The 13,830-nt window shown below is 36.0% G+C and overlaps 1 protein-coding gene across 1 annotated transcript in view; it reads right to left on the minus strand.

The window, feature by feature from the left end:
• The window catches only part of LOC5578723 (MOXD1 homolog 2), a 644,764-nt gene that overhangs the window by 8,629 nt on the left and 622,305 nt on the right, over window positions 1-13,830 (minus strand). The window contains exons 6-7 of the mRNA XM_021849989.1: window positions 13,054-13,718; window positions 12,789-12,957 (exon numbers count right to left, since the gene is read on the minus strand). Coding sequence (XP_021705681.1) covers window positions 12,789-12,957; window positions 13,054-13,718 — 834 coding nt within the window. The remainder of the gene's footprint in view (window positions 1-12,788; window positions 12,958-13,053; window positions 13,719-13,830) is intronic.

Genomic DNA, 13,830 nt, shown 5'->3' on the forward strand with positions numbered 1-13,830 from the left:
TTGCGATTTATTTGGAATTTATTGAAGTCAACAGAGTAGAAAATCCTGAAGAGATTATTTATTTCAGTATTATATGATCAATCTTTGGAATAATTGGTGGGAGATCTGTTAGAGCTATTTTCAAAGAATTTCAGGATGAAACCTTCGAAATATTATCTAGTTTTCTATAGCAATACTATAGGTACAGTGGATCCACAATTAAGAATCGCCCACAATTTATGAATCAGCTGACTTTAAATGACAAAATAACAACAAAAATCAACACAAAACATCACGTAAACAATTTTACTCAAAATAAATTATAAGTGAAAATGTTTCCGTGATGTTTTGTGCTATTTTTTACTGTTATTTTGTCCTTTAAAGGCAGCTGATTCATAAATTGTGGGTGATTCTTAATTGTGGATTCACTGTATGTGTAAGCATTCGTTTATTGATTGTTTTTAAGTATGGCTTAGTCTCTTAATCATTCATGTAGGTAAGCGGATTTTTGTACACATATATACGAATGTTCATGTTTCACTTAGAATCCATGATACATTTTCGAAAGCCACAAAGTTCAAACTTTAGATCAAAGATTAAAAATTATGATCTAGAGGTGGCGCTAGCGATTTGAAGGTGAATTTTCAAGCTATTGAATATGACCTTCATTTAGGTCTTCATAACTTTGTTATTTTTTTATCAATTTTGACTCGCTTAGCCACTGCACTGGTGGAAATCCCCATCCGGTTACGCAAACTGAACCGAAGTTAAACAGGAGACACGCTCACACGCTCACGAACCAACAACGCCAGATTTGCTCACAGATTCTTGCATCGGAGAACCAGAACAAAACAAATGTACAAAGAGCATGATTGCTGGATGAGCAAAGTTTGTACACAGCCGTTGTTTTCAATTCACTGTTTTTTCAATGACTTGGAGGATTATGATTATAATAGATAGATTACAAATTAATATAGGACAGCATTGAGAAAATTGACCGACATATGATGTCATCGAAGAAATATCACGGAAAATCTGACGCGTGAGCAGTGCACACTAACTTACTGAGCACATGTCAAAATAAAATGATGCGATGCTCTCTACAGTATTTGTTGTCGGGAGATCGTGAGCAAAGAAAGCAAGAACATATACGCACAACGGGGATCACCGTTGCGGTAGCATTTTTCTGTAAGGCATGAACCGACTTTGCTCACCGTTCTCCACCACTGAAGAAAACTTGATAAATATTTTTAAAGACTCAAGAACATACAACAGTATTTTTTACTCTTGTTAATTCTAGAGACCCCAAAAAGATTCCTTTTCAAGTTTTTTCCAGCAAAAATTAATTCAGAAGCCACATACAAAAATCTCACATGTTTTTCTCCATGGGTTTCTTTCAGCAAAGTCGAGAAATTTTTTGCAGAAAACGGAGAAAAATAAATGACACATATGAGACCTGTCTTTCAGAAAATTATTCATTGACTCAAGGTTTTGATGTTTCGTTATCATAACATTGTGTTTTGGGATGTATCGAAATTTGCCTTATATTCCACAGATCTCAATTATGGATGGATATTCAATGCCATCCAAAAATCACGTGCCTAATGACCATAATCCATACAATTTTAAAAATGTTTATACGATCAAAAGACGAGGCGGTGAGGTCTTAAAATCAAAAAGACTCCTTAGTCCAAAATCTACCTTTATTTCACACACTATCGCATTCATTTTCCATCACTTCATACAAATTTACGCACAATCTTCAATAATTGGTATCTGTTTTCCTGTATTCTCTTAGCTTTCAATTCTTTTAGACAGTCATAAAAAAGACAAGCCCTTCAAAATCGTATTTGAGATCAGAAAACGCCGCAGCAAACAGTGTCTAAGTTGGATAATAGTTGACGCTTCTCTTCTTTTGATACAACTAAACTATCTATCAATTGTTTATATGCCACGTGCATTTCTAATGAAACGTGTCAGAAACTACCAATTAATTAGAAATTAGTTTTGAAATGCTAATTTTTTGGATCAATATTTTCTTACATAGGCCCTTTCGATCAGAACCTTATTCACACACTTCAAGAGGCCAAGTGGTTGATAGACTTTTCTCAAAACTTTTAGAGTGGATGGTTGAAAAGCAGCGTGAATTTTTGAACAATTATTCTAATGTATGGTTAAATTTGCGAAGTTCCATTTCCACTCACGAAGGCCAAAAATTCCGCCGAGATGCTTACGCCGAGTTTTACGATACAAAACGTAATCAGAATCCAAAATTTCGCCTCGATCGATTCCGTGAAACTCCACAGAATATCATTTCGAAGTATCAAGTCCGAAATATCGCATACCCTCAATTTCCACTATAGCTTCTGGTTCGGCAGGCAATCACGGCGACCGAAACTTTCTCTATGGTGAGCGATGGGATATGTTGGATGTTGGGATGAAACCACCCATCACATTCTCAGCAAACCCACTCCAATGATGTGGGACTGAAGTAAAAATGAATGAAATTAGAGCGTGTATGTGTGCTGTGGGGTGGGTGGTGCAGGGCACGGGATGTGTCTATAGCTTAAAATGTCGGCATCCATTGATGTCTATTTCTCACTCAGCTGAGTTCTGTGCACGGTGCTACGACTACGACATACAACCGAACCGAAAGCAAAACCCTGGCACTTTGAATACTTAGACCGAGAGCAATCGAACCGAGAACGAAGAACTTTGGAATATTTATTAAAAGATTCCACCCAGGCATGCCATTCCGACAGGCACCAGGAAGAACCCGATGGTTTTCAAGCCTATATCGAGCGCCTACATGGATGCACACAACCTCTAAAGCCTTTGCCGGAAGGGCTTTGTCGAGCAGTAAAATCACCGTAGCCGAGTTCCTACTGCTAGCTTGGAGCGCAGTGGCAGACGGGCGAAACCCATAAATAGCTTATATAAATGGGATTCAATTTTGAAATATTCACTGACTGACTTTAAGTGCTTTATCAATAAAATTTATTTCCAACCGAAAATTAGCATTCTCCAGTATCGATTTTCGCTTTGCAAGGCGAGACACAATCGACAACTTTAGACACAGATGGCTTCACAGGAACATAGGAGAACGTGTAGAAAAGGGGAACACACATGCTCACACGCCTCGGAAAATGCATTCCCCGTTCGAGCTTTGGGTAAACGAAAAGCATGGGCTTCCGACTTCCGTCGTCGTGGTCTTCAATGCTCTGCTTCGGTGCTTCGAACATGTGAGCTTATTGCCTGCAGGTGGGAAGGAGTTAGGAAGGAGGAGGGAAAACATTTGTTTTAAAGCAGTGGTCTCGAACTTGTTTTTTGCGTTTATCAGAAGAATATTTGCAGTTGGGATCGAGAGTGCTTTGTGAAGCCCAAGCAGGACAGTTCGGTTTTGCGTCGTCCGATTGATTTTGGTGACGGATTCGCGCGTTTTTGTTGCCGGAGAATTTTTTTTCCCCCTGTTTTGGAGCGTCTTGCTGGGTAGTGCTTCGTGAAGCCCAAGCAGGACAGTTCGGTTTTGCGTCGTCCGATTGATTTTGCTGGCGGATTCGCGCGTTTTCGTTGCCGGAAATTTTTTTTTTTTTTTTTTTTTTTTTTTTTTTTTTTTTTTTTTTTTTTTTTTCCCTGTTTTGGAGCGTCTTGCTGGGTAGTGCTTTGTGAAGCCCAAGCAGGACAGTTCAGTTTTGCGTCGTCCGATTGATTTTGGTGACGGATTCGCGCGTGTTTTCGTCGCCGGAGAATTTTTTTTTTCTTTTTCACCTGTTTTGGAGCGTCTTGCTGGGTACGTATTTGGGAAGGCCCAAGCAAGACGGTTTATTTTCGGGACGCCAAGAAGTTTTGCTGTCAGTGTCAGTTTTGTGTTCAGTCGAGAATGGATTACCAACTGGTGAGTTCGTTTCATGCTTGTGATAACATATTTTCTTGAAAGCGTAACTTTTAAGTAATATTAAAACAAACTTTGTATGGTTCGTCACTATAAGTGTCGGCATTATGCTATTTTCTTATACAATTTAAATATACATATATTTTTCTCTTTTTGACATTATTAAAAATTATCTTTTGAATTGTTATATGTAATTTTCAAACAAACTATGTATGGTTCGTCACTACAAGTGTCGGCATTATTCCTGTTTCATATAAGTTAAAATATATACATGTAATTTTCAGTTTTCGTCATTAATAAAAACGTCTTTTGAATTGTTCGACATTATAGATGTTGACGTATTTTTCCAAAAACTTCTCGAGACAAAAATACAAAACTAGCTTTAAATACAAGTCGTATATTTCCCCCTTGTCCATGGATCGCATCACCGACCAGAGGTGACTCCCAGATCTTTTCCTCCCTCACTAATAAACACCCTTCCCGTGGTGATTGTGGAGATGCAGAGGTATTCTCGGTCTCTAGAAGCAACAATCATTACACCCTAACATTCCTTCCCCATCCCAACTGACTGTAAGGACTTGGCCGGCGCCGTTATTGATCAATAATATTAGATCTGCTAAAATTGCACTTCGAGAGTAAGCGGAAACTCCCATCCCTTATTCATTTGGATCGTAGTGCAATTCTTACCAGTTCCGATCAATCACGGAGTAGCAACCATTGACATGTACAGTCAGTCTATGCTATGCTATGCTATGCTAGAATATTTGCAGTTGGGATCGATAATGGTGCGTTTGAGAAGCACTGTAGTAAAAGCTTGTTTAATTCACCACCCAGCACTGATGCTACAGGAAAAGTGCTTTGATTTGTTCCAACCTACATTGTACCACCGCACTTTGGCAATACTGTTGAAGAACATAAGCACTTTTGCAGATGAATAAATTTAACGCTTATTTATATATGAATGCAACTTGGAATATTGAGCTAATATACGATTTATTTATCGAAAGGGAAATTGGTGAGACATTGAATGAAATGATTTTCTGTATTGCGCATTAGTTGATATAACATGATTGAGCAGAGCGATACCCATGCACAACCAGCAACGACGACACTCGACTGATAATCTTAGGCACGTTTGTGCCTTTCGGACACACTGACCCGATTTTGGACTTCTGACAGCAGAACCCCATCATGACGATTAATGACGGCAGCGAAACAACTCGATCGGAGACGATTATAAAAATTATAACAACTGGAAATATTGTTCTAACAACATTGTTAAACAGAAGGTAATAAAATGTGCTGCTTCGAATTTCCAGATGATTCACAGTCGATAGAGTCTGATTCTAAACCCGAATTAACAACTCGAATCCGACTAAATTAGGTTCATCATACGAACTTAGTTGACTAAGTCATTAAGAAATTCAGAATAATTGAACAAATGATGTATGGATGCAATCCGACATCATTTTGATAACTCTCGAAACAGTACTGAAAAGTGCTACTTTTAGATGCTGATATTAGTGCTGAAAAGTAGCACTTTTCAGCACTGATTCTTTCGTTAGGAAAAGTATGCCGTTATGTGGTCCATTCTATCGATAAAAAGTAGGCTGATTTGCAACGGAATTGCGAAAATATTTTAAATTCAAATGGAACTGATATGAGTGCATTTTTTAGATTTAAAGTACGTCATGGCGAAAGTGCTAAAATAGTATAAATATGGAAAATAACCTACGCCTTCATAGAGTTGCTTATTTGATCCCCACGTCACATAAAAAGCACAATATGTTTCTTTCCAAAAACCTTCCAAGGCAAAATGACAATAATCAAAATTGGGAACACTTCTGTAATGAAATCGAATTATTTTCATGTATTGTTTTCATAATGTGTTACTCTGAGATTACCAATCAAAATATTTGGAAAAACACGCTTACAATTTGTTGTACATGGATAAATACGGATCACAAGCTAGAACTAGTTCAAAATGCTCAATTTTACATGCTCACTAGCGCCACCTAGCGGCAAAATCGCGAACTAAACTGTTTCCTCTCCGGATGTCCTTGATCCCCTAAACACCTTTGCTGAAGATCGCTTCTTTGCAAGTCGTAAGGATCTCGAGATATAGCAATGTGAATTAACCTGTTTTGAGGTGATGCTAAACTTTTTGGGGGTGATTCATTATTAGGCTGAGTGTTGCAATACTTATTTCAGTGAGTCCGTATTTATGACGGGTAGTGTACAAGATTTAAAAAATAAGAGATTTTTAAGTAAAACTACCATAAAGTGAAAAAATATACCTTAGAATGTGGTTAGGACTCGCGATTTAGCTATCTTTTATACCAATAAAGTTTCTTTATTAATCCAAACCCCTTTTTTAACGATGTTTACTTAACTTTTTCGCTGGGAGTAAAAGGATGGTGTTTAAGCAAATTTGACCATAAAGGATTAATCACTAGAATGATCTAGTGTCAGAGAACGGTGAATTATTATTGATTTGTTCAAACCGCTACCTTTAGTAGAATGACGAAGGATACCAACATACATTGTTTTATAAAAATGAGGCTTTTCGTTAAGCGAAAAATAATGCTTATACCGTGATTAATCAATACCCAGACGCTTAAGTAGAGACAAATGTTCAAACTCTGTTTTGAACACGTATTTTTCGAATTAAATTGAAGTGGGAAATTAACACACCAAGTTGTATACCAGATCTTGGTATTAATGATGATTTGTATGTTAGAAGTTACGAAATTTTCATGAAAACCAGTGAAACAATCATCCATAGCATGTTCATAAATCCAGACAGCTGACGCATACCTTTGTTTAAAATCCGGACACATATGAATCAAAATCCGGACACCGGTATTGTAACATGAATTAGTGGACTAAAATCCATGAAAAACGTATTAAAATTAATTATAATGCCACATTTACGATCATTTGGTCAATGGTTTTAAGCAGACATTTGATTTACGAAGAAGATTTTAAAAATTTGAGGGAATATGTTATTCAATTACCTCAACTGGCTCTGGACTCATGCGACTGGCTACTTGGTGTTTAATAAGTATCAAAATGTAAGTCAAACTGATTTTTTAGCACTTGCAACAACTCGTAGTACTTTAATGATAGTATTTTCTGCTTTTCTATTGAACTTACTTTCTAATTACTAGTTCACAAAGGAAACACTCAGTACTTTCGGATGATGTCCGGCTTAAAAGTCACTTGTCTTCTAATCCGGACAGTCTATTTTTACACAATTTAAAGTTTATTCTCACGTTACACTACAAGTGTAGTGCTTCACAATATCTAAATTTACGTTTTGTACACTGTTTAAACCAAAACACTTCTTAAAATAATGTAATTTAAATATATAACTGTTAACTGAACATTGAAGTGTGTTCGTCGCGACTCCTTCAAAAATAAACCGTACTGCAAGTAAATCACGTCAAACTGGAGCATCAGTTTTGTTTTTATTTTTATCAATTATAAGGCAATGATAACTAGATTAGGAATGGAACTAAAATGATCAATATTGTTTAAAGAAGAAGTTATGCATAAAATTATTTAAATGATTATCAAATTTTCATATTTAATTAATGATAGTTATCAGAGCGTCCGGATATTGGTACCGTCTGGATTTTGACGGTATTTGACGATCAGTTTTTCTGATGAGTTTTTGGAAAATCTATTTTGTTCTTGTACTTAAAGCATTTTGTAAGATTTTATATTTATATAACATTGAAAAATAATAATTGAACGATGCACAGAAAACCGATAACGATTTTATCAATAAATAAAAAAGATATAGCAAAAAAGTGTCCATAAAATGATCAGTCCTTAGTATCATTGTTCTTCACGTAAAACTCAACATTAAACAACTTCTTTTTCATCGCTTCATCCTCATTAGTTTGCTTATTTTCTTCTTCTTTATGGCATAACATCCCAACTAAGATATAACCTTTTTCCCAGTTTAGTATTCCTATAAAAACTTTCACAGTAGGATGCGGCTTATTTTTCGAAATGTCTCAAAAACGAAAATTCGTTTGCTCTTTTGAATTCAAATCACATAAAAATGGAAACCTTAAATTTTGATCTAAAAATATTAAGGTTTAGAGATGGCGCAAGCGACTTGAATGTGAATTTTCAAGTTATTAAATATGACCTTCAGTGAAGTCTTTATAATTTTGTTATTTTCCAACCTCTTAGCACCATTCTTTTCAAAATTAGATTTGTGAAAAGCTTGTAGAACATCATTTTTTTTTCTCAAATTGAAACCAGTCTTATTTGAAAAAAAATTACTCCTGAGCAATTCTCGCTGAAACCAGGCCGCCATCGGCACCCATCTTTAGAATTCCAATGTTATGTCACTGATCGCTAGTTTTTGATAAAACTTAAGGGTGGTCCTTTCTGTTTTCTCAAATTGGTGGACCCCTCGTACGCCAGCTAGCTAAACAGTTTGCGAAAAAGCCCATTTTTTGATAAATATAGGGTATTTCTTCACGTGATATGTCTCATATTTCGCTTGGAACACATAGCAAACTTAGTGGCATCATATAGAGAAAGGATATAGCTTTCATTTAAAGTTAAAAACATTTTGGCGGCCATTTTGAATTTGGCCGCCATCTTGAATTTTGTTAGAAAAATCGTTTTTTCACCATTAGCGCACCGCTCGTTTTGAATTCTGAGATCACCATCAGAAAGCTGAGGAAAAATTGCGTAAGATAAGCTACAGAAACTAGGTGAGCAATGGTATTTACCCTATGAAATGAACGATTTTTTAAATAATGTTCTACGATTTTGACGTATATGGCGAGTGCAATTAATGAAAACATTATTTTTTGTACAACAAAGACACAAGTTTTCAATCGTTGGTGTTTTATTCGAGTCATGTGAAGAATAAGAATATTATTTTGAGTGAAATAATCTGGCGGCCATCTTGGATTTTGACGCCATCTTGGTTTTAGTTAGTAGAATGAGTTTTCACCTTATTAGCACTCATCATGTTGAATTTTAATGCTACCGTTACACTTACTCTTCTTCTTGTTCTTATTTTTCCTGACATTACGTCCCTACTGGAACAGAGCCAGCCCCTCAGCTTAACTAGCTTCAAAAACAAATTATCAAATAGGATTTTTAACGCTTATTTGCTATCTGAATGATTATTCTGCATATCTTCGATTTGAAAAACAGCATTAATTCTTTCATTTATTTGATCTAAAACCTATGATCGAAATGAACAATAAGTTGAACAGCTGAGAATAGATAAGAAATAAAGAATCTGATGGTTTTTTTTAACGGAGGCCTTATAATTAAATTAATTGACATGGTAAAAATCATTCAACTGCTAAAAACTAAGATGGCGTCTGAATCCAAGATGGCCACCATGTTTCCCAACCTCAAGATGATACACCTGCGTTTCGGCGTTAAGTCCACATTAGAACAAAGCCTGATTCTCATCTATCAATTTCGCTATTCTTCACATGCATGTTGGGCGGTAGTAAAAACGATACTATATGGTTCAGAAAATCAAGGATTTTTTTGCTTAAAAAATTTAAGATTTCTATTCTTAATTAATGCACTTTTGGAAATGATTACGTTAAAACTACAGATATCACCACAAAACCTACTAATGTCCAAACGCGCAATTTATAAACTTCATTCAATGACAAAAATGCATATGGTAAAAAATGTTTGTTTATTTCAATAAATATTTTGGGACGGTATTTATTCAATAAATTTGTTTATTCAGTATTACTGAATTAAAAAAAAAAAGATTTGTCGAAGAATTATTCTGACATTATAAATCGCATTAAAAAAGAAAATTCCTATTTAATAGCCTGTATTTATAACTAATAAAGCTGAGTATCAGGCTCGGTTCCGGTAGGGACGTAACGTCAGGAAAAATAAAAGTAATAAGAAGAAGAGTATACATAACCTTGTTTTATTGGTAGCCTCTGAATTCGACATGCTACATGTGCTATCAAGGTGAAAAATTCATTCTACTAACTAAAACCAAGATGGCGTCAAAATCCAAGATGGCTCTAGATTTTTTCACTCAAAATAAAACTCTTATTCTTCACTCGACTCGAATAAAACACCAACGATTGAAAACTTGTTTCTTTATTGTACAAGAAATAATGTTTTCATTGATTGCACTCGCCATATACGTCAAAATCGTAGAACATGATTTAGAAAATTGTTCATTTCATAGGGTAAATACCATTGCTCACCTAGTTTCTGTAGCCTATCTTACGCAATTTTTCCTCAGCTTTCTGATGGTGATCTCAGAATTCAAAACGAGCGGTGCGCTAATGGTGAAAAAACGATTTTTCTAACAAAATTCAAGATGGCGGCCAAATTTAAAATGGCCGCCAAAATGTTTTTAACTTTAAATGAAAGCTATATCCTTTCTCTATACGATGCCACTAAGTTTGCTATGTGTTCCAAGCGAAATATGAGACATATCACGTGAAGAAATACCCTCTATTTATCAAAAAATGGGCTTTTTCGCAAACTGTTTAGCTAGCTGGCGTACGAGGGGTCCACCAATTTGAGAAAACAGAAAGGACCACCCTTAAGTTTTTTCGAAAACTAGCGATCAGTGACATAAAATTGGAATTCTAACGATGGGTGCCGATGGCGGCCTGGTTTCAGCGAGAATTGCTCCCTAATTAGTTTCTCTTTCTACTAAGAAAATCATTTTTTGTTTGTCCATAACTTCATGAATACTCATTCGATTTCAGATCTTTTCAAATGCTTTTGAAGCTTATTTAGTTGTTTTCATATTGCGTATACAATGGATTTAATTAAAAAAATGTTTGACTAAGTTATATAACAAAAACTACCCAAAAACATGATTTAAAATGAAAACAAAAATCAAATTTTTTCGAATTGTTGATCATTTTTTGCCAGAAATTACATTTTACTGTTTAACTAAAATTTACGACGCATCTGCTCTAACTTCAAGTTAAAAAATGTATATATATTTAAAAATTAAAAATATATGTTTGTTATAGAACTTATAAAAAATTGCATCTAAGATCTTTCTGTAGGTTTGACAAATGAGAAAAACCAGTCTCAGCTTAAGTATTAACGTTCAACTGATAAAAGTTTTAAAAATATTTTATTTTACGTTGAAAATTCAGATTTTCGGTTAGTATTGGCTAAACAAGTCAGTCACAACAATTTTTAAATCAATTCATTAAACGTAAAATTTAAAACCTACTAAATTTGCTTCAAAATCATGTAAAAAAAAGAATCGTTTAAGTTTTCATAAAGTTATGGTCAAACAAAAATGATCTGTTTGGTAAAAAAAGGAAAAATTTATTGAAAACTACTTTTAACTAAGACTAGTTTTAATTTAGGACAAATTTGATGTACAACAAACCTTTCACAAATTTAATTTTGAAAAAAAAAATGATGCTCCGAACCTAAACATTGGTTGGAAAATAACAAAGTTGTGTAGATTTCACTGAAGGTGATTTTTAATAACTTGATCTTCAAGTCCATGCGCCATCTCTAAATCTTAATATTTTTAACTCAAAATTTGAGGTTTCCATTTTTATGTTATTTGAATTCAGGAGAGCATACGAACTTTTTGTGTTGAGACATTTCGAAAAATAAGACACACCCAATTTAATAGTTATCAACTGCGAGTTTTTTTTTTGCATTTGTTACCCGATTTGTATATCCGATTGGCGATTAAATGTGAGGTTATGTTGCCAAAAGTTTTGAGAACTTAATTGAATATTAACAGTTTCCTGTTAAAATCTTATCAGTCATATGATTGTAAAGATTAATATTTTAAAGTTACAACTAACAACTTTAACTGGGATGCACTTATCACCATTCTAGCTTTGCTTTAGCCAACAGCACTAAGCTGACACTATACTAAACTAAACTTCAAGTTATTTGTTCAGTCAAACTGATATTGAATAAGATCATCAAAAACACATAGGTGTGCATACTCCAGAACAGGCCAAATCTAGAGAAGCCAAATCTAATTGAATGGTATACAGTAAGGTCACCTATTAGACGCTGCTATCCACTTTCCTCACACGACAATTTCTCAGCAGATATCAATAGGATGAAGCTGATTTTTTGTTTGTGGCTGGCACATACTATAAGCTTATTACTTGCCGAAGGTTCACCTGAATGTATTAGACGACAGATGCGGTGGAAGTGGGTGGTAGTATGCTATGGCTGCAATGTATTAGAACAATCGGCTTGGAGCAACCTTGTCAAAGAATCAAAATTTCTATCTCTTATAGGAGTTATGATTTTTTTTAAAACAAATAAGATAGGGCAGCACCTTTGGCTTTCGATTGCGCTTTTTGCCGAAGAAATTACTGTTATATTTCTTATGTTTGCAGAGTTATCAGTCATTTTCTTAAAAGAAAATGGTTATTTTCAAATATCGCTTTGAAACTGAAACTGCCTTAATGACCCAAATTTTGGAAATCAGGGTAACATCATGTTCTTTCTATTTAAATTAACAATTCTCCAATTGTACAAAACTGACTTATTGTCAGGAAAAAAAAATGTTGATTTTCAGCCACCGGTTTGTGAAATTCATTCACCTGAAACTTCCCCGGTTTGGTTTAAATCCTTGAATAATTGGCTAAATGTAAAATTACAAATACCATGATCCGATCTCCAGAAACAATCACACCACCATTTCAAAACCTATTCCAATAAAACAGCAAACAACACGATAGCACTTGTTGCCGCAATCGAAACCGCTCGCAAGAACTTTTTCCTGATAATAGTTCCAATGCTAATAGGATTTCATCATTCCTTCCGTCGGCGGTTGAAATCCGCTTAGCGTGGCGGATTCCGTCTCACGCAGCAGGATGCTATTCTAAGTGTAAAACTATGCCTAGCACGCTAGCGTTTGAAGCCCCGTACGTGTACTTACCGGAAGCGGGTGATTTTTCGCACTCCAGCAGAGTGGCTTGAAGGATCCTTTCCGGGTTGCCAGCTGAAAACTTTTGAAGTTGTTCTGCCAGTCGTACGAGATGAGACGCGTCTCGAGAGTCATTCCGGCGAGCTCCGTCGGCAGTTTGATCCGCACCGGGTTGGAACCGCTGTTTTTGTTAAGAGAGGAAGGAGAATTTCAAACGTTAGTAAGAGTTTTTAAATTTGGGGTGAACCAAGCTTTCGAATGGCGAAGATCTACTTACGGAACCAAGGTGTCGATTCCCAGCGAGTGGAGCACCGTGGGTAAACTTGGCAACGAGTGACAAGTGGTCAGTTCTTTTTGCCGAGGGTAGTAAAGGGTTAAAACTAGACAAGTTTCCTCCCTGGCGGTTAACCCACCAAGTGTGATGGCTGCCCTTTTGGAACTATCGTAGATACACTCCGCAATGAGGCGATCTCCAGGCAGCACTTTAACCGGAGAGTCCAGTCTTCGGTATTCCTGATAGTTATAATCTATACTCTTATCGTGGGCAATCGGCATCAGTTCTTCGCGGTGGCGAATCTGCCTCAGCTTTATCTGCCGTCCAATCTGGTGAGTTTTCATCATGACGGCAAACACGTTGATTCCATCCCGCGGAAAAGCCTTACGAGTGCATTCTCCTACACAATGTCCCTCAGAAAGCACGTGTTCCTGACCGGGTGGAATGATGTGTCTCCAGCTTGGATCCATGCCAATCGACAGAACTCCGGCATCGTGACTTCTCAGCGAACTGGTATAGTAGATCTTGAGCCCCGAGTTATCAACCATCAATTTGGACTTCACCGAAGAAATCTCCTCCGTTGGATTACTGTAGTGCGTCTCCATCAGGTAGAATCTAGCCTGGTTCGAATCCATCGGGAAGCCAACTTCGGCGGGAAATGAGAAACCCTGTCATGTGGAAAGTTGTGGTCAGTAATGGTCAATTCGGTGACGCTAAAAACAGTTGAACCCAAAACGATGTTAAACAAATCCCAAAGTAATGTCCTATAAGAAAACAACA

The sequence above is a fragment of the Aedes aegypti genome, chromosome 3 (assembly GCF_002204515.2).
Source record: "Aedes aegypti strain LVP_AGWG chromosome 3, AaegL5.0 Primary Assembly, whole genome shotgun sequence".
Lineage (NCBI taxonomy): Eukaryota > Metazoa > Arthropoda > Insecta > Diptera > Culicidae > Aedes > Aedes aegypti.